Source organism: Trichomycterus rosablanca, chromosome 25 (genome assembly GCF_030014385.1).
Source record: "Trichomycterus rosablanca isolate fTriRos1 chromosome 25, fTriRos1.hap1, whole genome shotgun sequence".
Lineage (NCBI taxonomy): Eukaryota > Metazoa > Chordata > Actinopteri > Siluriformes > Trichomycteridae > Trichomycterus > Trichomycterus rosablanca.
The window spans coordinates 15629727-15654571 of record NC_086012.1 but is presented as its reverse complement, the minus strand read 5'-3'; the positions used below and the strand labels follow the sequence as shown (position 1 = coordinate 15654571).

Here is a 24845-nt window from a genome sequence, read left to right as displayed (position 1 = left end):
TTAAGGGATAATGATATTTCTGGCCAACCACAAAATGAGTCTAAGACCATGATTTATGGTGGGCTGGCTGGTACATGTATGAATTGTCTACCCTTGTGTAAAAACCTATTTCAGATGCTTATAGTTGTAACAATGCTTTAGAAAAAAATAATTATTTTAGTGAAATTGTTTTTGTAAAGGCCAAAAGTTTCATATGACTAGTGAAAATGCTTCTAGTAAAAAAAGGTAGAATTTTCAACAAATATACAGAATTCCTTAGTATTTGGTGTAAATTAAAATCAAGTGAGCACATTTGTAAAAATGTAATCTCCTTTCCTTTTTTAATGATTCAGCTTTTACTGATTTATAATGAAAAGCAGAGTAGATCCAGAAAAAATGCATTTCCACTAGTTATATAAATCTTGCAACAAACATGTTTATATTTGTTATGGTCAGTCAGTAGCCAGTTTATTAAATGACTGAAAAATGTATCAAATTTTCAGTAAGTTCTATAAAAGTGTTAAAATGATGACCCTTAAAGTACTTACATAATACAATATTTAGTTTTAGAAAGACTAATGGTTTAAAACAATTTATCCAAAAATACAAACCTCAAGAATTGACCTATTCTATATTTTGCACTTTACAAAGAAGTGCCAATGACCCCTTTGGGTACAAAACAAAAATGTTCCAACTCTTCTGGCAAATAGGGTTAGTAGTTCTACAACACTAGCTTTAGTAACAACAGTGTTTAGATGTAATAAGTAAAATTGAGGCTGTTTTTTTTATCTGCATCATTTATTTATTTTTATTTAGAAACATACAGAGAAAAAAGTAAATATTACAAGAAAAGGTTCTGAATAATACTGAAGTAAAGTGGCAAAAGTGAACATGATCAGTTTTAAACTGATCAGTTTTGGTCTACTGTAACTAAACCCATTAAAATAACTTAGCCCACAAACAATCCAATCATTAAAGGAGCTCAACCTCAGTACAGATAGAGCTCAAGTCACACAAAAGGAAAACTTTCACCCAAATCACTTCAAAACAAATCAGATCGATGAGATGAATATTAGCAATCTGTAAGTAATGAACTATAGCCAGAGAGATATTTAAACAATCTCATCCCTGTCTGTTTACTTATAAAATACCTTGTAAATTTAGTATACCAATTGGAAAGTGTGCAGCTACACTCGCTTTAGTATTATCTAGAACATCTCTTACAATGTTTAATTGCTAAAATGAAACTAAAAATAAAAATAAATCAGCATCAGCTAGAATGGAATCTTCTGCTGAGAGGTCGTCTGATTGCCTGGCTCACTCCTCTGAAGTCGTCCTGAACCTGTTTGGTTCTTTTCCTTCTTGGTTTTGTGCCTTTGTATCATAGAAAGGAGAAACACAAAGTCAGTCATTATGGTTAAAACTCATAAAAGGTTTTTGTGGTTAATTAGCAAACATTTAACCCAACATATAACTAAACCAAATGTATTTTTTTTTGTTCTGAATGGTGTTGAAATAGATTTTTCTGTTATTTACATTGAATTGGGAATTCATCAACAGGATCTGCAGATATTTCTGTGGTGGTGTTTAAAGAAGCATCCTCTACTGAAATCACATAGAAACACATTTTAAAATGCTGTTTAAACAATGATACAATAATATACTGTCACCATAGAGAACACTTCATTCTTTTGAGAGGACTGGATGGTGTTGCAAGAAGCATCCTCTACTGAAATAATATATACACGTGATTATAAATGCTTTTTTAAAACAATGATACAAAATATACCGTCACCATGGTGAACACATAGTGAGAAAGAAAAACTTTACCTTGTTTTGATGGGACAAGATTGTCCATGATTGTAATTAAAATTATAGGATGCAGCAGTGAAACAAGCTCACTCTGAGGGGAGCCTATGGGTGACCCTTTTACCTCAAATCCTTTAGCCAGCAGTTGCGTCACTGTTTTGTCCAATACAGTGTGCAGAAGGATATTGTAGAAGAGCGATGGCTCCTCTGGACTTGAAGAATTTGTGGCCTTAAGCAAATTTAGAAATAAATCTAATGCAAAATCTTTGCAGCCACATGGTGTAGGAAGACAGTCGTCTTGAGAAATTCTGCATTCCAGTAGTTGTTTTACATTCTGGAGCAGTGGTGTGATTTTATCCTGCAGGTGCTGGCAGAGCACTCCAGCAAGAGATTCAGTCATTGTTTTAACTGATGGTTCCTGACTGACTTTATCTTGCTGTGTGCTGCTGGCACTACTGAACAGGACCTGCCTCACACGAATTCTCAGGGCCATACTGTCCACAACAGTGTCTGTGTTACTAGGTGTCAAGTTTTCCCCTCGTAGCTTTGTTTCAAGCTGCTGATCTTTAGTGGCACTGGTTCCAGAGGGTCCATTATGGTCCCTGGTCTGGTTTGAACTAGTGGATGTACAAGGAAATTGAATCTTTACAAACTCCACCAGTAGAGGAAACAGGTTGTCCTTAAGGTCCTCCACTAATATACTTTGGACCCTTTCAACTAAATCCAGCAGATTGTCCACATTCAAAGCCTGTAAAAGATGGAAGATTTATGTTTAAAAAAGATTACAATTTTCATACAAGATTTTCTCATTAAACACCCAGTTTCACATAAAATCAGCTCTTATTATTATGTAAGTACATTGCTGGAACTGGATCGTCTGCTGAAAGGTCGTCTGACCCTCTGCCACACTCCTCTGAAGAAGTCCCAGACTTTTTTCATCCATGTTCTTCTTGGATTTGTGTCTTTGTATCATAGAAAGAAGAAACACAAAGAGAGTTGTGATGGTTAAAAGCTCATAAAAAACCGATGTGGTGAATAAGCAAAACCTCACACAAACGTTTATTTTTAATCCAATAATTGTAGTAAATGGTTCTGTTCTGAAAGGTGTTCAAAAGGGATTTTCTGTTTCTTACCAACTGTGGTTGTCTGTCCATTGACAGAGTCTTCACACTGTCCTGAACCCAGGACCTCTGTGGTGTCTTCGTTTTGTTCAGAGGACGGTATTGTGTTGCAAGAAGCGTCCTCTACTGAAATAATATAAGTACATGTTTTAAAATGTGTTTTCAAAACAATGATGCAAAAATATACCATCACCATAGTGAACGCATAGTGAGAAAGACAATAATTTACCTTGGTTTGAAGGGATGAGATTTTCCATGATCGTCGTTAGAAGGACGGGATGAAGCAATGAAACGAGCTCACACTGAGGGGAGCCCATCGGTGATTCCTCTACCTCACATCCTTTCGTCAACAATTGCGTCACTGTTTTGTCCACAACAGTGTGTAGAAGAATCTTGTAGTAGAGTGATAGCTCTTTTGGATTTGGGGAACTTTTGGCCTTAAGCAGATTCAGAAAAAAATCTAATAATGAATAGTTGCAGCCACATGGTGTAGGAAGACAGTCGTACGGAGAGCTTCTGTGCTCCACTAGCTGTTTAACATTCTGGAGCAGAAGAGTGATTTTGTCCTGCAGGTGCTGGCAGAGCACTCTAGCAAGAGATTCAGTCATAGTTTCTATCGATGGCTGAATGACTTTATCTTGCTGTGTGCTGCTGGCACTACTGAACAGGACCTGCCTCACAGAATTCCTCAGGTCCATACTGTCTTCTTCTGCTCCTGGTTCCCTTTCATGGGCCTTTCTGAGGGTTTCAATGTTCCCCTCAGTGCATTCTTCTGGCTCTGTTTCAAGCTGCTGTTCTAACATGTGACTGTGTCCAGAGGGTCCAGGGTCATTTTGGTTCCTGGTCTGGTTTAAATGGACGGATTTTGCTGGACATCGATTGTATACAAACTCCTTTAGTGGAGGAAGCAGGTTGTCTATAAGTTCGTCCACTAATATTGTTTGGATCCCTGCAATTAAATCCTGCAGATTGTCCACAGGCCCCTGTAAAAGATGGAAGATTTATGTTTGTAAAAGATTACAAGATCCATACAAGATGGCAAGTTGCTAGGATGATGGCAAAAGGTGGTTGTTAATCTGTTATAAGATGATCGTAATGGACACTTACACTCTCTTCCTGTTCGCCCCGTCTGTCAGAGCGGGAAAAAAAGCTTTTGAAGCATTTTAGTTTGTTCATGGTGCTGATAAAGAAAGACTTCTATTAATGACAGAAAAACATCATGGTGTTAATTTACAGACATGCATAATTCATACAACCTGACAAAACTTCCTAACCAGTTTATGATTTAATGAATAAAAGATAATAATTAGTGATTACGATTAATTATGATAATTATTATTATTATTGATTAGGATTTTAACGTCATGTTTTACGCGCTCTTGGTTACATTAATGACAGAAACGGTAGTTACTCTTTACACAAGATTTCATCAGTTCACAGGTTTGATTTCAAACACAGTCATGGACAATTTCGTATCTCCAATTCACCTCACTTGCACGTCTTTGGACTGTGGGAGGAAAACGGAGCTCCCGGAGGAAACCCACACAGACACAGGGAGAACATGCAAACTCCACACAGAAAGGACCTGGACTGTTCTACCCAGAAATCGAACCCAGGACCTTCTTGCTGTGAGGCGACAGTGCTACCCACAGAGCCAACGTGCCACCAATAATAATAATAATAATAATAATAACCCACTTATTTACCTGGCACATTTAACGCATCTGTCTCTACATTATGGCCACTATTACAATATAACTACTTTTATTTATATTATATTATATTGTATTTTTGTCTGTCAGAAGGTCTCCATCTCAAAGTCCATCTATTCATCCATCACGTTTTCTTATTTATTTTCAGTTTATGTAGCTCCAGCTCTTATGTCTTTAACATTATTTAATATTCTTTTTACAGATGTTTTGCAAGACACTGTACTTAAAATATATATATATAAAATTCAGTATAAACTACATTTAATTTGACTTACAGCTCTCTCGTGTCCGTTCCTTGACGTGCTGAACAATGAAATGAAGCAGAAACGCATCAACTGAGCTTTTATCTTCCTGAGGTCCTACTGTGACGTCACAAAGTTCCACGCTGAAGCTCCGCGCTGGCAGCGGTTCAGTACCGCGGTGGTTCAGTCCTGCGATGCACTGGCGCCCCGTCCAGGGTATCACTGCCCTGCGCCACGTGATTCCTGGTGGTCAGGATGCCCCGCGACCCTGACCAGGACAGAGCGGATGCTGACAATAAAATTACATTTTATATCCACATGTGGACGTGATAATATCGGAAATGTGCCTGAAACACGCCTGAATCACATTAATTAATAAATAGTGTTTTCTGTAAAAGAATGCAGCCAAGAAAAACTCGCACACACAACACCATCGATCTAACCTGCTGGCACAAGACATGTTGGGTCGATTGATCCCTCCTGTTCATGCTAAATTCAGACCCTATCATCTGCACATTGCAGCAGAAACAATCTAGGACAGATAGGACGCTTTTATTTGCCATATACACACGTGTACAGTACAATAAATAACTTTTACAGCATATTTCAGCTTGTTTGGAACCTGGGATCAAGGTGCAGGGGCATCGTGTGGTGCTCCTGGAGCTGAGAGGGGTTCACCTTTTCATATGTATTTACTGAATTGTTTTGAGCCCTCATTAACCCAAAGCTCTGCCACCACTGCCCTTCTAGTGGAATTTAGAAATACAATTAGAGACATTATAGAGGAGATACGGCATACAAATGGATTTTAATATTGTTATAAAATACAATAAAATCTTACAATCGAGGATTATTTAATAAACGATCGAAGGACATACTGCTGGCTAGCAAATACAACTTCAATAAAAATACGGTCACATGCAAATCAAATCAAAACAGACCTTAACCTTTTTTTTTTTTTTTTTTACATTTTATTCCTTATAAAGCAATTGAGAATTAAGAAATTATAGCAGTCAGTAAAATAGTTTACAAAGCTTATCAAGAGAGTTAAATGTTATCAAGGTGAAAGAAACTAAGTTGTATGCAGTATGAATATTGTTCACCCAGTGTTTGTACACTTTCGACTTCAGCCGTACATAAAACATTTATAATACAAAAAGTCAATGATAAGAAACAACTCACACATTTTTCCTTAATGAAAGTTTTTTTTATTGCTTAATAATGTGTCAAGCTACACCTTTAACGTTGTAAGGGCAAGTTACTGACAGCTGGAGAGACGATGTACACTACTTGGGTGATCCATTTCTACATTTAGTAGCAATTTGTACCATCTGAGAATGTTTTAACGTTAAAAAAACGATTGCCCTCATGATTCCAAGTACACCATACTCATAGCACAAAATAGGAGCAACATAATATGGGGCTGCTTCTCTTAACAGTTTGTGTGCTGTATTGAGAACTTGACCTTTAAATTAAAGGTGAAAATTTTTTTATCAACAACAAAAGCAGCCTAAACATGAAGCCAGCATAGAAGTGGGTTCTTAAACAACACTTATTGCATGACCAGGATAATTCCCTAATGTTGTTTACCAGAGGGACTCTTGTAATAATGTGAAATTAAATCTGATCTGATGAAAAGAAATTAAATTAATTGATGTTAATGTCAGCTTTGCAACAAACTACAAATGGTAATTTAAATTAGTTAAATGATGAATGTTATTTAAACATCAGTGCTAAAGTCTAAATCTGTTGTATGCTCACAAATACATAATTTTGTTCTAACGTCAAAATACAAACAAAACAAAACAAAAGACTTTGTTTTCTTTAAATTTTATATAAAATGGAGTGGATATTTGTAAGGCTTTCAGAGGTTTATGTGTAGGGTCATTCTTTGATACTTGGTATTTTGATTAAGAACATTACATTAAAATTATTTTGTGTACTACATCACATACAATGAGCAAGTCCAGGGTGACCGTGGCAAACTCCCTATGAGGAAGAAACCTTGAGAGGAACCTCATTAAAGGCCCATTTAGTCACTGAAAGATTTTTTTTTTTATCGTTCCACATGTTTCTGGTTACTTATTTGGTTACACTTAATGCTGTTGTAACTATTGGTATTAGTCTCACTTTCCTTTGCAGCTGCAGTGTTACTGAGCTTCTTCTCATAGCACGGCACAAACTGTCTCTGCATCTTGTGTTCCAGCTGCATGTGGTTCTGAGGTGGGAGACCGAGACAGGCCCTTTAACAAAAGCAAGAAAGACAAAAGTTACAGTTATATTTCACAGAAAGAAAATAAAATATAGACCTACACTTATTTTTTTAAAAAGTGGCAGATGTGCAGTTAATGACAAACTTTTCTACAGTGCCAACAAACTTTTTGTATGACATAATAGCAGAATTATTTTGATTCTATATTTGTTCTATCATTGATTTATTCATTTGTTGAATGAGTTTTTCTAATTTATTTTTTTTAAATTGTTTATAATTATAAAGTTCAAACAAAATAGTGCACATCTGACATTTATTGCTAAATATTGAATGAACCATGAACGCATTCTCCTTCACCTCATAACGTTTTCGATGCAGGACCGCTGTCTGAAGAAGGAGTTGACCACCGGTGCACCAGGTGGTACCAAAGGGGCCTTGCAGAGAAAGCTGAGCAGGGACAGGACACTGTGGAAGGACTGGAAGGACAAATCCTGCTGTGTGCAAAATGTAATTCTCTGACACAGCTCAGTCAGGATGACCAGGTCCAGGATGATGGGGCTAGCCAGCAAGGAGTCCTAAATTAAGTTATAAAGACAGAACTTTTATATGTAGGCTTACTACTGATGTTCCAGTACAGTCCAAAGCTGTGTAAGTATTAATATATGTTATACTTGCAATTAAGGACAATGCAAGTATAATAAAATGTATATAATGTAATACATACATACTGCAGCTGGATAGGTTTAGCTGAACCATACCTCACATGTGTTGTGCAGAGCAATGGTGTTGGTGCCTCCCATCATTATCTCTGACGTGTACTCATCCATGGCTCGCTTGCTGTCTCCCACATAAGGAACGTACTTAATAACCACCTAAATTACAGACAATTGGGATTACAACTCAAAAAGCATTTCTAACAAGAATTCACTCAACTAAATTAACAACATTAACTTTGAGCCGCTATATGGATGGCTGACTATGACCGTGTTGGATATCCTAATACAAAGCCATGTGCTACACACTCACACAGTGGTCAGGTTTCTCTCCAGGCTGGTAGAGAACTGGATTGGACTCCACCATGTCATCTACTACATTGCTTTTTGAGATCTCCTTCGAGCGGAACTGCTGTGGGGCAGACAGGTTCATGCCGTCGTTGTTGCCTAAATGATTGTAGCTCACAATGGAGGTCGGCTGCAATGTAAAAGAGACTCGGTTATCAAATACCCCTGTCTGTTCAATTTCCTAACACAAGATAATTTATTTACTAGGTCATTATTAAATTACAATCTGGTGTACGTCTGCTACCTTAATGCCTGCACTGACTAGGAAATCCACAAGAACAGATTTCAGTTTGGTCTGGCCTGATTTAAAGTCATCTCCTCCAATGAAGACCCCTTGCTGAACTGCCAGTTCTACAACTCCAGGTACGAAGGTGTTCTGAGGGGAGCCGTTTATGTAGGCACAGCCCTCTAGAATACTAGCCACTGCAAACAGAGTGGATGGTGAAACCTCTCCTTCATTCTGTATGGAAATAATGCAAACAGAATAATGTACAAAGATGATTTCTAGGAAACTACAAACCCTTACTGAATTCCTCTTATATATATGAAGCAAAACATTGCATACTGTCATTTAAGAAACAAAGTAAGACATGATGTGATATTACTGATCTAATATAACACTGATGTAACATTGTTTAAATGCAACATGTGTTTGGCTTTTCCCCTGAACAGCTCTGACATATCTACAGAAAATGGAAAACTACTGGAAAGAAGCATCACTTAAAAAAGGAAGTGAGTAATGCAAGAACGCCCTCGCTCTGGGCAATACTGTTGACGTATTTAATCACAGCATTCTAATTCACACGTGCCAGCTATTAGAACAATACATGTATTTACAATTCTTTTTAAAGTGTTTTAACAAGCAGCTGACGTTAACAGACTATATTATGTAACAATAAGCACAGTTATAAAGATGCTCTTATAAAAAGTAAAACCAAAGCAGTAGCAGTGATAATTATCACTAACCTGGATGGTAGCAAGAAGGTTTTTGGCAGTGTCATTGACACCAGGCAAAACATCACATAATCTTTCGGTGTTTGCCGTCCACAGCACAATGACTTTATGTACACCACTCTTCTTCTTAAAGTCCTGGATATCTTTCCGAACCTGTTCCATCTGAAAAAACACTCACACCAAGTTATGCTGCACTAATCCTACAGTTGTAAATGTATATACACGCTTGTAGAAATGAGCTCTTACCTGCTCAGCCTTGGTGCCAGTGAGGATGTTGTCAGCTCTGTGCTCCTGGTTTGCAGCAATAAAGTCTGGAAGGTAAATTGATGGCCTGGGTTGGAGCTGGCTCATGTGGGGCCGCAGTTTCTCCTGAAGGTTCCAGTCCAAAACCTGAGCACGCTCCATGGCACGGCCGAGGTCCATTGAGGAAATGTCCCAGCCTAGGAAACAGAAGTCTACCTCAGTAGTGCTCAACATTGCAATGAAATGTCCACTGATACACTTTTAATAATAGTTTCACAATTTATGTTACAATGTACATGACACTTCGTGATGGGCTGCTATAAGCTTGACGGTTAACAGTCAACCACCAAACAAAAATTGAACTTTAAATGTATTAAATGCAGCTTAAATTATGTTAATTGCACAGTCTTAACTCATAACCATCATTCTCATTGTCTCACTCAAAAAAGACAGAGACCCAGCCCAATTCCTGGGGATTAACAATACTGCATGGCTTAGATCCAAGACTCATCTATCAAGTATGGTGGCCTAGATGATCCTGATTAACAGGATCAGGACTGTAAGATTACAGCGAAATTTCCAAGACCTAGCCTCCCTGGGGAAAATGGAAGTTTACAACAGCAATATGGCTTCAAAAAATACAAACAATACAAAAAAACCACAAAAGCCTACTAAAAAATAGACACTTAACTAACAGTCAACATATCTGCATGATCATGCATGCCTAGTGCAGTTTTTACCATCAAATACAATATCATTTGGATGCACCATGGGCAACAGGTCTCTGAAAGGCACAAAGATCTCTCCTTTTGGTCCTGAGCCCAGAGACACCGTAGAAGCCTCAAGAAATGAGCCAAAGTAATTAGCTCTCTAGGAGAAGATAAAAAACAAAAACATTAAGTGAGAATCAGAAGCAATTTGTTAATTTTAGTAAAATACATAGTTGTAAAACTGAAAAGTTAACAAAAACTGGGCCCTTACATTCCTACTAAGACACAGCCCTTATACACATGCACAAATATTGCCTATTCCTGAACATCCGAATAGTACGACATGTGTTTTTTTTAAGCTCTGTTTCCTGGATGGCTAAATGTTGGTGGTCCACATTATTTGGTTCTTTCTCCAATTTACTAGGCAGGGGGGCTTATTTATAAAAAATATTTTTATTATGTTTCATTTTATAAAGCATAGTGAAATAATAATGAATGTCCCATTTGTTATAAAGGGTATTTACCTTGATGCCATTCTTGGTTGCCCAGGTGAGACCGAGCTTATTGGCCAGCACAGCGGCAGTGACTGTGGAGCCGTTGTTTCCTCCCCAGCCCACCAGCATCACACCCAGTTTGGGCACATGTCGCTCTGTACGGAAAGTGAACATAGTACTGTGTGGTGTTACCTAGGGGGATAGAGCAGAAATATGATTACCAATCAGCTTACCACCAAATGCTATACTTACATTATTGTTTCAATTTAAATGTATTGTTTGGATCGTTTTAATGTTTTTGTAAGCTTTCCATATTGTATCCCAGTTTTCCATATTGTATTTTCTATATTTACATTTATTACCATGATGTCTGAATGATGATCTTTTTCATATTTTTCATATTATGTATGAATAAAACATTGTGTGAATATTTGCATTAAAGTATATAAAATAAAAGCCAAATTGATTAAAGACTTTTCTTAGTCTAAGAAAACACACCTACCTGCAGCCAGCATTTCTGTTTATGTTCTTTATATGTTTTGGCCTAATGTGTAATATACAAGTATACACCAGGGCACCTTAAATTGTTTAATATTACCTATATTTTCTGGGTTGGTCAGGACCAAGAAAACAGGAATACAAGTATAAACAGCCTGATATTTATCCTTTAATGTTCCTTTACTGAACATGTATTTACCACTGTACCAACGTGTGCTCTTATATATAACATTCCACTCTACAGTTATATATTCTAAATCATTTTAGGCTCACTTGGTCATGTTCATTTAACAACAGGCAGCATTAAGTGTGAGAAAACAGACCCACCGTGTATGTCTCTCCATCATGGGACACGGAGGAGGTTTGGTACGTGTACTGGGACTCTATATACTGCTCCGTGTAGCGCACATTCGGGCTGTTGATTCGAATCTTCTCGGACATTATTGAGGAGCTGCAAAACATCCAAGAAACACGAATAACCATTAAACACAACTGGCTAATACAGCATGCTAATTATACAGCCGGTAGCTAAGTACACTGGTAGCAACTGCCGTTATATTACGTTAACTATAGAACCTAAATTGACTGGCTTAGATTGTAAACAATACACGGTGTCTAAATATTGAAAGCGTTTTCATAAGGTATTACTGGATTATGTGCAATAAATACCTACTTTTCTGGAAATACAGAAGCTTGCACCGATAGCACCACATGCAACAACAGAAGCAGAGCTATGAAGTGACCGTTACTGGCGTTGATCCTGTATTTATACCTTCCGCGAGCCCGTCCCACTGACCAATCACTTCCACGCTCGTGAATTTTCTGGAATTGTCACTAGTAGAGATAAAATTCAGCTGGTAAAGAAGATGTTTATTTAACAATCGTGAATAAACAGTAAACAATAAATATATAAAAACAACGCACAGTTCATGTTTCGTTACCATTTATCTTAGATTTGTGAATGTTTATAGATTACTAATCTTGTAAGTGCGCCATAAAGATCAACTGAAGGCATCCTCATGTTCTTTACGATGCTATACCCACAAAACAAAGCAAAAATAAAATATATTTATGTCAATAAATGTTTGATCAACTTAATTAGTAAATAATTAGTAATTAAGAACCACAACAGTGGATTATGTTGGAAATTTCCATTCAAGGTAAGTACTAACCTTAGCTGTAGGCTCTAACCTGCTTATACATTTTTATTTATGGTTCATATATTACTAGACAAAACAATAATAGACTATTGTTTTTCTATATAATTAATATAATGTACTATATATTAAAATTTTATCTAAAGCTTGCATCATTATTCCACTTTTCCTCACCTCAGATCTATGTCCACCCACCTATACAGAGCCTAACTCACTAGTAATGTGTAGTAATGTATTATGAAGGTGTATTTATAAACATATTTCTAAACTATATCTTTTCTGAGGTATAAAACTGTCTATTAAACCAGTCAGGACTGATTGATTAACCAGCTCTAACAGTACCTGTGCACTGACTATTCATCCTGTTTAATAAGAAGCCATCCAAATTTATAACACATATCTGGCATTTGAAAACTTGGTTATATGTATAAGATACCCACTACTGTACTAAGTAGAAAATCCTGTGGTGAATTTTAATTAAATGGATCAGAAATTTGATTTGTGTTACAGGTTTTGACTGGGTATTACACAGATGATCAGCTGTAATTTTCCATTCCAGAGGAAGCCAAATTCCTACAGAAGGCTCTAAGCCTGCAGGCAAACTATTAACTAGCTCTGATCCTAAGCATAATTATTGACTCTGTTTATCCAAACCCAAGGCTGACAAATCTAGCTTCAAGTTATGAGCTAAACTGGTCTAACTTGATTTGTGGTGTCAGCTTTGGATTTGGCAGGTTTAAGATAATCAGCTGTTGAAAATTGTTAATTCTTAGTTGATTTCTGCAGTATTTGCAGATGTTTAAATATATTTTAATATTATAATGCCTACTTATATTAAAGAAAAATGTCTACATAAGATGCCATTTTAAAATTCAGATTCAAGATTCATTTAGATAAAAAAAATACATTTAACAAAAAAGTTTTGAGTTCAGGCTCTGAGGTTCACAGTCAGCATTTGAACTAATCAATTGTCTAATATAAATGTGCAAATAACTAACAACTGATTATATTTATTAATACATTTTTAATCAGTTATTAATAAATTTTCATTTGTTATTATAAAAATGAAATTGACCAGATTGTATTTGAACGGGCTGAAGAAACATGGCCCCGCAGTTCACCCAGTGCACACATGGCAGAATGCCCTCCCTTCCTCTTTCCCCTCAGTAAAACAAACCCCCTTGGTCTATCTCGAAGAAACATCGCCACTCTCCTCTCTCAACCTCGAGCCAGTAGCACATCAGTTCACAAAACACAAAGCCAGGAGACGACCTGCAGCAGATATTTCAGCATCTGAAAGCAAACATCAGGTCAGTTCTAATTCTCTTGCAGTTACAGAAGAGAAGAGCAGATTGCTATTGATGTTCATATGCAAAGGTTAAGGAAAATGTTCTTGTTCAAGAGTATCTGGTTAAAAGATACTGCTTTGGTGCTTAGCAATATATTTATAATCTTTTACAGGTTCTTCTATCAGTATTTGTATGAAAGATATGCTAGCACAAGGCTCAACTGTTTATTAGAAAGGATGGGCTGAGGCTCACCACTAACTGCAGGAGCAAATAATCAAATGTCTCAATGAATGATTGCAAGAAGATTCAACAATATTTAAAACATTCAGAAAATTCAGAAAGTTCTCTATATGTAAAGAAAGAGTGACTTAAAACAGTGGTCAACAGCAAATGTACAATACACACGTATATTAAAAAAACTGGGAAAGAGTTCATTAGTTAGTAAATTTTTTCTACTGTCTCAAGTTTTTAAAAATCAAGTTTGTAGATTCAGATTTTCTTCCAGAACAGTTTTTAAAAGACACACTAATTGTGCACATGTGTGATTTGATCAGATCCTGCAGCATCTTTATTGGGTTTATGTTAGGACATTGACTAGGCCACTCCAAAATTAAATTCTGTTTATTGTTTGATAGATAATAGAATTATTTCCTTATAAATATGAGGTCAGAGAGTAAAAGGTGTTGTATCTTGTTTGGCTGTGAAATGAAAGGTTGCATACACAATGGTTCTGAAGGCAAGGCACAGCTGACCTCTTTTTCCCTTTCAACTCCGGCGGGCGTCCTACTGATAAAAAGGCGTTTCAAAGCAGTCCACATCCAAACAGGACCGAGTCTTTTGTAGTGCTGCCATTTCAAGCTATTTGGAAATCATTTCCAACCACTTTTAGAACTGAACAACTGATTGTCTGACTTAGCTGGTATACAACTATTTAAGTAATTTAAGATTAAAAAAGCATCTTAAAGCAAATGTACTTAGATTTTCCATTATTGACTACCAGTGTATTAATACAGTAATTAAGAAAAACTATACAAATCTAATAACTAATAAAATGAAACAAATTGTAAGTCGTGTACAAACAAAATGAGCATTAGAATCCCAACAATGCCACGAGAAAGCACATGCAGAAGTTGGTGTTGTAGGTGCTTCTTTGTACCTTTAGTTCATAGCAGGGGGGTAATCAGTCCAGTTATTTTCCATGTTTACTGGATTGCAGGGCTACTAGCTGGAATGAAATGTTGTGTCTGTGTTTTTATTAAAAATGTAATCTTGGCTGGTGGATATTTCTTTTTTTCTTTTGTCTACCATCTTGTTTGGAACAGAAAAGAAGTGGACATGTCCCAGCCAGTCTCATAATAGTCTCAATAATGGAATCTTGACCAGACCTAATCACAGAACACACATGAGGTGCATGTAGGTAACTCACATCCCAACTGTAGCTATGGCTAAGCGACAGGACTTCATGCCTGAAGGAAGCCCTCTTATCACAGCAGCGGAGCTTGGCAAGCTGCGTCTGGTACGGTTACTGGTGGAAGGGGGTGCCCAGATCAATGAGCGCAACCAGCGAGGAGAGACCCCACTGCTGGCTGCATGCAGAGCACTGAGGGCTGACCAATCCGGAAACACCAACTCTCTAAGACTGATACGCTTTCTTCTGCAGCATCATGCTGATCCCAATGCCCAGGACAAGGCCGGGCACACTCCACTTATGTACGTCTGCATGGAGCGTGCTGGAGCTGAGGTTGCTGCAGCACTAATTTCCGCTGGTGCTGACCCCACCATTGAGGACTACACTGGAGCTTCAGCTCTGGTCTATGCCATCAACGCTCGTGATCAGGATACTATCCAGGTGTTGCTGGATGCTTGCAAAGCCAGAGGGCGCGATATCATCATCATTGCTACAGACCTGAGCACGGGTGGTGCCACAGTAAGCCGCCGCTATTTAAATGTCTCACCATCACCTGACACCTCACCAGTTATGTGTATGTCGCCTTCTGACATCGAGCTCAAAACAAACTCCCCAAACTCTGAGTCTGATACAGAGGGCATCTTTAATTTCAGAGGTTCAGTAAAGAGGAGTAGCAGGGCATCCTCACCTCTGCCTCAGGAGCTGGAGGCATCAGAACAGCAGCGACTAAATTCTGAACCCTGGCTAGCCATTCACAACCCGGCACAACTCAGCCGCACCTGTAAGGAAAAGGAAAACCAGGGAGCTGTGCAAAAAGAAGAGGATGGACAGGTTGACCACTGGGGCCGTGACCTTGCTCAGCAGGCAGGTCATTGTAGCTTCTTCAAAAAAGCAAGCTTAAAACCACACTGTTGCCAGACAATGTACAGAAACCATGTGGAAAAACCTTCTGCTTCTTCACAATCGGAGCGTCTTCACAATCGGCGAAACACTCTACCTTCTCTCACTGAGCAAAATTTACTTCAGCTACCAGCTATCTCATTCAACCTTTCTATCTCAGACACTCACCTAGAAGATCAGGCCAGGACTATAGCATTACCTCCAGTCCCTATGAGCAGAAACCTCGTCCATTTATCTAGCAGCACAAGCTCTCTTTCTCTGGCGCCTCCTGCTGCCCATGCTGGGTGTAACACAATGAGGAAGTGGAAGCCTCAAGAGCAGTTGAGTTTAAAGCACCAAACACATAGCACTGGCTTTTTACCTCCCTTACCAGGCTACTCTACTGGTAATGTAACCTCAAAGCCTTGCCGTGGAGAAGAAAGCCCTGGGCTAGGAGCTAATGAGACTCAGACCCACAGACAGGAAGGTGCAAGGTGTCGTAGACCTCAACGTCGCCACTCAATTCAGCTAGAGCAGATGAGACAGGAGGGCAGTACTGATGAGATCCTTTTTATCTCATGAAATGCAGGGATCTGGTCACATGAGACTTAAAGAATAATTCTGGGGAAAGAACATTTGTTCTATGGAAAAGGCAAACAGACAGTAGACATTTTGGTTTGTTGGCCATTATGGGATACAGATACTGTAAATAATAGCCAATCCATTCAGTGCAGTAGGCATTGTTCCGGTCTGTTACATTATTAAATAAAAAGATACATGTGATAAAATAAACAGCTATTTACCAGCATTATTCGCTATAAAATGCAAAGATTCAAGCATAGTTTGTCATATGAACAGTTTTGGGGTGGGGGAAGGTTCAAATTCTCATATAATGATAACAACACTAATGTTATCACAAGGTGTGTTGTTATTAGCATGTTATCAATGTTAACAAAAAGAAATATTTGTATATTTGTAAGCATAGCATAGTTGGTGATGTCAAATGAAGTTGTAGTTATTACTGATACAAATAAGAAATGTTTTTTGTACAACATACTCCTGGTTTTATTAAAAATATGTGGTATGTAGATGATGTTCCTGGGATCACATAGATGATGTTCCTGGGACCACATAGATGATGTTCCTGGGACCACATAGATGATGTTCCTGGGACCACATAGATGATGTTCCTGGGACCACATAGATGATGTCCCTGGGACTACATAGATAATGTTCCTGGGACCACATAGTTGATGTTCCTGGGACCACATAAATGATGTTCCTGGGACCACATAGATGATGTTCCTGGGACCACATAGTTGATGTTCCTGGGACTACATAGATGATGTTCCTGGGACCACATAGATGATGTTCCTGGGACTACTACATGTTAAAAGCATGTATAACAAGGAACTTCTAAAAGAAATATCTTCCCTTTTGCAGGGGATTCAGTGCACGGAGCTTCTCTGGTTGAGGTTAAAAAAATAGAAAGACCCGGCAAATGTGGTGATGTCATAGCAGCTAGTTTGAAAGGCCCGCCCCGGCAAATGTGGTGATGTCATAGCAGCTAGTTTGAAAGGCCCGCCCCGGTAAATGTGGTGATGTCATAGCAGCTAGTTTGAAAGGCCCGCCCCGGTAAATGTGGTGATGTCATAGCAGCTAGTTTGAAAGGCCCGCCCCGGCAAATGTGGTGATGTCATAGCAGCTAGTTTGAAAGGCCCGCCCCGGCAAATGTGGTGATGTCATAGCAGCTAGTTTGAAAGGCCCGCCCCGGTAAATGTGGTGATGTCATAGCAGCTAGTTTGAAAGGCCCGCCCCGGTAAATGTGGTGATGTCATAGCAGCTAGTTTGAAAGGCCCGCCCCGGCAAATGTGGTGATGTCATAGCAGCTAGTTTGAAAGGCCCGCCCCGGCAAATGTGGTGATGTCATAGCAGCTAGTTTGAAAGGCCCGCCCCGGCAAATGTGGTGATGTCATAGCAGCTAGTTTGTGATTGGTTGAACAATTTCAATTTAAGCACCTCCCTTGTTGACCCAGGGCCACATCTTACTCTGCAATATCAGGACGTGCACGAAAACACAAACCAGAGAATTAGGAGAGATTTTCAGATGTGTATAAGAATTAATAATTGATAAAAGAATAAACAGATATTTTCCCACATGAACTGCACAAATATTCTAAAAACGAACTAAAAACACATTCGTGTTAGACAGTGATGACTTTCAGATAACTGAAGTTAAATTTTGCGTAGTCATTCATGAAAATGGTTTGACATTAATTTATCTTAAGACTTTAATCGATTTATATATCCGCACAAAAAAAAAGGTTTGTAGTAGGTGAGAGACATTGATGTGTATAAAAAATAGTTTTACTTTAATACATTAAATTATACAAGACCAGAACAAGTTGTATTTTATTAAGTGTAACTCACATTATATACTACAACTCTTATACTGACACTGTTACTCTTTATTACATAATAAAAACAGATTTTTATAAGTAATTTTAATAGCTTTTAAAGTATTCGTCATATTGCTCCAGAACAAGTTGTATTTTATCAGGTGTAACCCACATTACATACTACAACTCTTATACTGACACTGTGACCCTTTATTACATAAAAAAACTGATTTTTCTAAGTAATTTTAATAGCTTTTAAAGTATTCGTCATATTGCTCCAGAACAAGTTGTATTTTATCAGGTGTAACCCACATTACATACTACAACTCTTATACTGACACTGTGACCCTTTAGCATTGCACACCATGCACACATGCCTGTTTATATGTATAATGTAGGCATGTGTGTAAGGTGTGCAGTACTACATTTTACATATAAACAGGCATGTGTGCATGGTGTGCAATGCTAAATGGTGACAGTGTCAGTATAAGAGTTGTAGTATGCAATGTGGGTTACACCTGATAAAATACAACTTGTTTAGGAGCACGTGTGTATGGTTTTGGACAGTCAATGTAAGAGTTGTAGTATGTAAAATGAGTATTTTTATAAAACACAGTTTGTTTTGGAGCAATATGACCAGTTGTTCAAAAGCTATGTAAATAAATTCACAGAAAAATACTCTACCACCAGAATTTAGCAAATGTTAAAGCTACCAGTTGTGTAGAAGGCATATGTTTATTTACTGCTCGTTAAGGAACAACACTGTCATTTGATCAAAAGATTAAATAAAAGATAAATTAACCAATATATGTGGTGTAGTGTAGCATATGGTTTGGACTACATCTTGTTTTGAAGCAATATATTTCCAACAAGATTGGAATTTTCACAGGAACCTTTCACTACAAGCCTGCACATGTTAAAATCACCAGTATAAGAGGTTTAGTAAGTCATATATTAATAAAATAACGCGTGAAGTGCTTTTTTCCTCGCTGATCTTCACTTGTGTTTTTACTGTGTATTGTAATTTGTAGACGGTCCCTTAGCACTGGCTGTGCTCATGGCTGCCCGTAGAATATAACGTGCTCCGTGGTTTTCAGAAGACAAACATTTCTGAACTATTTGTAGCTGCTTGTCTTGGATGTCAAAAACGATAATTTGCTATTATTAAGCCTATAGCACGAACATGCGAATATGAGACCAACTTTAGCGCAGTGTTTTTGCGTTAGTTTTATGACGGTCCCTGGCTCGTTAGCTGCAGTGGGAGCTTGCTCAGTCGTTTCATTATAACTGTTCTTTAAACAAATAGACGTAATTTTGAAATTAATATGAAATTGTTTTTGTAGTGTGTTGCTTATTGTTATCTGTGTAAGATTTCCTAAAATAAGTAGGTCTTAGGTTGAATATTAAACTAACTTTACCGCAGTTCATTCAATCATTGTTTTAGATGAAGCGTTTACAGTACATAACTGCGCATGTCAGCAGCTGCGTGCTGCCTCCATAGCAACACTGTTTTTACCACAGTATGATTAAGTGCTTAGCTAGCATGCTACAAGATAATCTTCCATCATTTAATTTTTATTAGAAATAAAAACGTGACCAATATAAAGTTCAGTGCAGCTTAAATGAAAGGATATTAGGATTGTAATAATGGCGGAGAAGAGGCGCTCCGGGGTGGCAGCGGACAGTAAATGTGTTAAAGCGGAGAGCGATGAGGAGTTCCTGGGTCAGGCCGGAGTGGGAGCGCTGCTGCAGGGAGCGCTGCTCAAACTGCTGGAGCTGAGACCCGAGGATCCGATCACCTTCCTCTCTGAACACTTCAGTAATGAAGCTGTGGAGTCTGAGGCTGATGCAGGAGGAGATGGAGAAGCAGGATGTGATGGTGGAGGTGATGGAGAAGGTGGAGGAGATGGAAAGATTCAGGAGGTGCTGGATGAGCAGCAGCAGCTGGGCAGGGCGCTGTGGCATCTGAGCCTGGCACACCATTCTCACAGGTACCAGCACTAGTGTGTGTGTGTGTGTGTGTGTGTGTTCTGTATTGCACTTGTGAAGGCAAGGCTTGAACCCAACATTGACACTACATTTTGCTATGTTTGAGTGGTTTGTGTAGAATAGAAAGCCTTTATTTGTCATATATACATGTACATGTGTACAGTACAAGGCAAGGCAAGTTTATTTGTATAGCACCTTTCATACACATTGGCAATTCAAAGTGCCAAGTAAGTAAGGAAAAAAGTAAGGAAAAAAAAAAAAATTAAAAGCATTAAAACATTCCTGAGATCTAGATCTTGTGAAGGAAAATGTTAATTAATACACATAACAAAAGGTGCATGGTTTGCTTCAACTCCCAGATCCTGTGGTGACTTGTGATGACCAGATCCTGTCCTTCAACAGTTGCCAGACTTCAAACAGGTCCTACTTCCCACCTAAGAAAACACCTGTCAATGTGTGTACTTTCCCACTGTCCCACAACTTTTGTGACCATGTATATAAGAAAGACTGTTCCTTTGTCTGGGATCGCACTGCTGAGGTTTCTACATGAAGGCTTGCCAGTGTGATCTTTATCTGCAGATAAGAATAAACCTCTTTTTCTACTTATAATCCAGTCTTCAAGGTATTTATTAAAAGGGTTTTTTCCACCACAATCCTCAGAAAGACTTCTTGCAAACATTTAGTTACAATTAAGAGAACAAGAGAGATAAAAAATTAAGAACATATAAAACTAAAGAAAATATAGTAAAATATACAATTTAGGGAATATGAAATTAAAACAAAAGAGATACACGTTATTATAAGGGATTCATTATAAATATTAACGGGGAAATTACAATACTAAATACTAAGACCATCCCACAGACTGACAGCAGACAAAGTAAGTTCTACTGCCACACAATGACGCTCATTTAGCGATTTCGTCTGTGGTGATATCTCTGTCTTACATAGACAGGCGTCCCAGACGTCGTTACTGTTAATCCTTAAACTACGGGTCAGGTGGAACACACATTGTCACCTTTTCTAGTACTATGGGCCAGACGGTATCACACAGCATACAAAGAAATTATTTCTTCACATATCCCAGCTTGGTTAGAAGCCATTGTACGGCGCCACTGGAACAGAGAGGGTTAAGGGCCCAACAGTTGCAGAGCCGGGATACGAACTCTTAACCTTTTGTTAGATAGCCCAAAGCTCTACTCACTAGGCTACCACTGTCCCAAACTCACAACCTCGGCATCAACCTTGTGTGTGTGTGTGTGTGTGTGTGTGTGTTGGCATCCCATCTCACTTCAATAGCAGTTCCAAAAGAATCAATATCAATGTAGCTGTTTCTGGCAGCTCTTGCTGGCTCAACACATTTCTTAGACACTATATTGTCCATTATTGCCTGTTAGCATTGCCTGCTCCATTTTTGTTTCTACCTGAATTTCACACTCTTCTCCATTCATCTTTGCCCTTCCTTTCAGATCTGCCTTCAACATTAACATCCGCTCGGCGTACGACCTGCTGTGCCAGTGCGGCCCTGGGCGACGAGCCCCTGGTGGCATCCGAGGACGCCTCTATAACGAGACGCTGAGATGTGTGTGCAGCGATGCTGGCCTATCAAGCACGACGTCTGCCTCTCTTCTGCATCGCCTACACTGCCATGACTATGAGTCTGTCCCCTTTGAGCTCTTCCGGCAGTCTGTCCTGTCATGTGCAGCGTTTTCCGAATACGTTCAGAGAGCTCGGCGCCTGTATACAAATGTAGCACGCTGCCCTGAGGAGCCTGCGGACCGGGCATTGTGCAGCGCTGTACTTGACGCCTTAGGGGAGGCACTGGATACTTCTCATGGGCCTGATGCTACACGCTTCCTGCAGGCTAGTGCCAAGATCTCACCTGCCAAGCTGGCACAGGCTATGGCTGAGGCACGCATTGGTAACAGGGAGCAGGAAGGGCCAAGAATGGACATGTGTGAGTTTGAAGCTGCTGCTGCAGCACTGTTTATAGCCAGGCTGCGAGTGGTAAGCTGAATCAGAGCCAAAGACACATAGCAATAAGGTGAAATAACTGCATTTAAGTACATCTATGTGTATTTATCTGAAACCTTTGGCAAGATGTACTTTTTCTTTTCTGTTTTTCTTTTCTTTTTACCTTTTTACACTGTCCTCTACTGATATACTCAAGTAATTGTTGCTTGTTGAATGACACCCTTGTGGGTTCTAAAGGGAGGCTAATCATGTACAAAAAGACAGTAGGAGTCGCTGTTACAGCGGCAAAGAGGCGATTCTCCATCCAGACTTCCTTCACTCAGACTGGTGCACCACCTGAGCACCTGCAGCTTGAACCTTTTCCCACCCACACTCGTTACTCTTGAAGATGCTGCATCCCAAACTGCACACTGACCTACTAAACAGTATATACTAACTAGTGCACATGTAGTTGCGTTGATACTATTTACACATTTATTCTTAGTGGGTATAATTCAATCTGAAGTACCAACATCAGTGTGGGACTGTACGTGATAAAACAACCAAGCAAGAACAGTTATAATCACCCAGAAAACAAATTTATTTACTTGAATCAAACGTAAATGTAGTGAACAAGACATCTGAAGGAGTTCTGTGGTATCTGGTACAGGACATTACCAGCAGGTCCTTTCAACTTCTGTACACTGAGGGGTGGATCAAAGTACGGTGTGTCCTGGTGCCATCTTGTCCATGGGTGGTAACACATTTATCTCATTACCAGTAATAAATGTATATACAAGTTGTGCCACAGAAGCTTTTTGTTGCCTTTATTAAAGTCACTCAGGTCTTTATGCCTGATCAGATCTGCTGCATTCAACATGTAAATTCAACTCTAACTACCATCAGCCAAACATTTAATATTTCTCTGACCATCACATGCACAACTGTGCAACAAATTGCCATGCATATTATGGGGGTGAGGGTGGGGGGGTGGATTTAGTATTTTGGCTCATCAGTATATTTCATGGCAGTTCTGGGATTTTAGTGATTTATGCAGCTGTTGTTTGTTTGTGACTAAATTATTGGAACACAAACATCTTTAACCAAATAAAGCTTTACCACATTTAACTTGTTTTGTTTTTTTCAGTCAATAAGGCACTTTCAAATTATGCAAAATGTGCAATAATAATCAGTAAAGGCTGTGTCTTAATTATGTAAACTTTTCTTCAGTTGTAATATAATTGTAATAGTTTAATTGTATAATTCTAATCCGCCCAGCAGAGGGTGTCAAACACCGCGGTCAATTTCTTATAACTTCTAAATCCACATGATGGCAGATAATACTACAATTATTACCTGTTACATAAATATGGTGGGAAAGACCCACGGCAAAAGGTCTTGTGATGTGATAAGACTGTGGTCTGAGGACTGACATAAGGTAACAGTAGCAGGAGAACACCTTATACTTTTGATGGGTGTAGTCAAACTACTCCTGTTTATATGGGCCAGCTATTGTAAATCATAATCACTAATAAGGTCATGCCAAAAATTGCATAATTGGCATAATTTTCTACACCACCAAATCAACATTCCTGAGTTGCTGAATGTAAAATTAAAGTAAAACTGCACAGGAAAAAAAATGCAAATTTACTTTAAATTCTTTTGGATATATCTGATCCAGATATAAAGTTGCTATACAGAGAATACGACAGTAGTTTTGCCACACAGCTCTGCTGTTGCATGGCTATTTTTGGCTATGCCGTTAGCTACTGGTTTATATGTTACTAAGATTATCAGTTCTTCTCTTTTAATAGAGCGACCTTGAGCTGAATTAGGTGCTTAGGATCAAATTATCCAGAGCACACAGCACCCACATTTTATTTATACAGATGGTGTAAAATAAGTGTTTGACGTCCATATTTCTATATCAAGGTACAAACGGGTAGTTTGATCAAACAAAAAGCTTTTGTCTCAGAGCTGTTGTGCTCCATCAGTCATTGGTCAGTGCAGCCAGGAGTGGAAAGGAAGTGAGAAAGAGAAGAACCAGTTTCTGTTGTGAGCTTTTAAATATGCATAAACATAGTGGATCTTTTACCACACTAGTCATCTCATTATCAACCCTAATGATAGAATGCATGTGTAAATAATTCAGCAGGATTTTCATTACAAGATCATCTTCACTGCTGCAGAGCAGTCAGAGCCCTGGCTGTATTCTCCAGAGTCCTCTGGAACCTGAAGCACATCCAGATCTATTATCTTATATATCTGTTATCAATTATAGATATATAAACTTTGTTGTTATCGCTCAGTACAAGGCAACAAAATGCAGTTAATATCTACCAGAAGTGCAAATAGTAGCATTGTGGGAAAATCAGTCAACTTATGTATATATGATTAATATAATAATTATAATTGTATACATATGTAGTATTCGGTCTATATGCATATAAATATGTGTAAATAAGAATAGGAATAGCTTGTGGATCATTTATGTCATTAATGAAGAAATAAATCACAGCTATCAGCTCTCATCCAAAACCACACCAAGCTTAAAAATCAACATTTCCTTTCAGACGACATTCACATAAAAATAACAAATGAAATGAAGACTAGAACCAGTGGTGTGTTTGAGTAGCTGAGTAATATTATTCGTACAATCTTCTCAAACTTTATATTCTCTAAGTGGTTTAGAGAAAAGCACAGTAACTTTATTAAAGACCTGGATGTTCATACTGT

At 38.4% G+C, this 24845-nt stretch overlaps 4 protein-coding genes across 4 annotated transcripts; 2 read left to right on the top strand and 2 right to left on the bottom strand.

Moving 5' to 3' along the window:
- Nucleotides 1-804: 804 nt before the first annotated feature.
- Nucleotides 805-4971, bottom strand: LOC134302234 (uncharacterized). Its single transcript, XM_062987270.1, has 8 exons — nucleotides 4897-4971; nucleotides 4017-4106; nucleotides 3139-3892; nucleotides 2922-3035; nucleotides 2647-2750; nucleotides 1810-2536; nucleotides 1516-1584; nucleotides 805-1353 (listed from the first exon to the last, which is right to left on the bottom strand). The coding sequence occupies exons 1-8, from the start codon at nucleotides 4951-4953 to the stop codon at nucleotides 1250-1252; spliced, it is 2019 nt and encodes a 672-aa protein (XP_062843340.1). The 5' UTR covers nucleotides 4954-4971; the 3' UTR covers nucleotides 805-1249.
- Nucleotides 4972-6048: 1077 nt separating this feature from the next.
- On the bottom strand, nucleotides 6049-11830 carry LOC134302422 (inositol-3-phosphate synthase 1-A-like). The gene is made up of 11 exons (XM_062987519.1): nucleotides 11709-11830; nucleotides 11363-11486; nucleotides 10568-10729; nucleotides 10074-10203; nucleotides 9337-9530; nucleotides 9103-9252; nucleotides 8381-8596; nucleotides 8102-8266; nucleotides 7834-7947; nucleotides 7433-7650; nucleotides 6049-7106 (listed from the first exon to the last, which is right to left on the bottom strand). Exons 2-11 carry the CDS (start codon nucleotides 11474-11476, stop codon nucleotides 6920-6922), a joined length of 1650 nt encoding a protein of 549 aa, XP_062843589.1. The 5' UTR covers nucleotides 11477-11486; nucleotides 11709-11830; the 3' UTR covers nucleotides 6049-6919.
- A 3092-nt stretch (nucleotides 11831-14922) lies between these two features.
- Nucleotides 14923-16480, top strand: LOC134302930 (ankyrin repeat domain-containing protein 34C). Its single transcript, XM_062988195.1, has one exon. The coding sequence runs from the start codon at nucleotides 14923-14925 to the stop codon at nucleotides 16348-16350; it is 1428 nt and encodes a 475-aa protein (XP_062844265.1). The 3' UTR covers nucleotides 16351-16480.
- Nucleotides 16481-19693: 3213 nt separating this feature from the next.
- On the top strand, nucleotides 19694-23222 carry tpgs1 (tubulin polyglutamylase complex subunit 1). The gene is made up of 2 exons (XM_062987796.1): nucleotides 19694-20158; nucleotides 21626-23222. Exons 1-2 carry the CDS (start codon nucleotides 19815-19817, stop codon nucleotides 22170-22172), a joined length of 891 nt encoding a protein of 296 aa, XP_062843866.1. The 5' UTR covers nucleotides 19694-19814; the 3' UTR covers nucleotides 22173-23222.
- Nucleotides 23223-24845: the final 1623 nt, after the last annotated feature.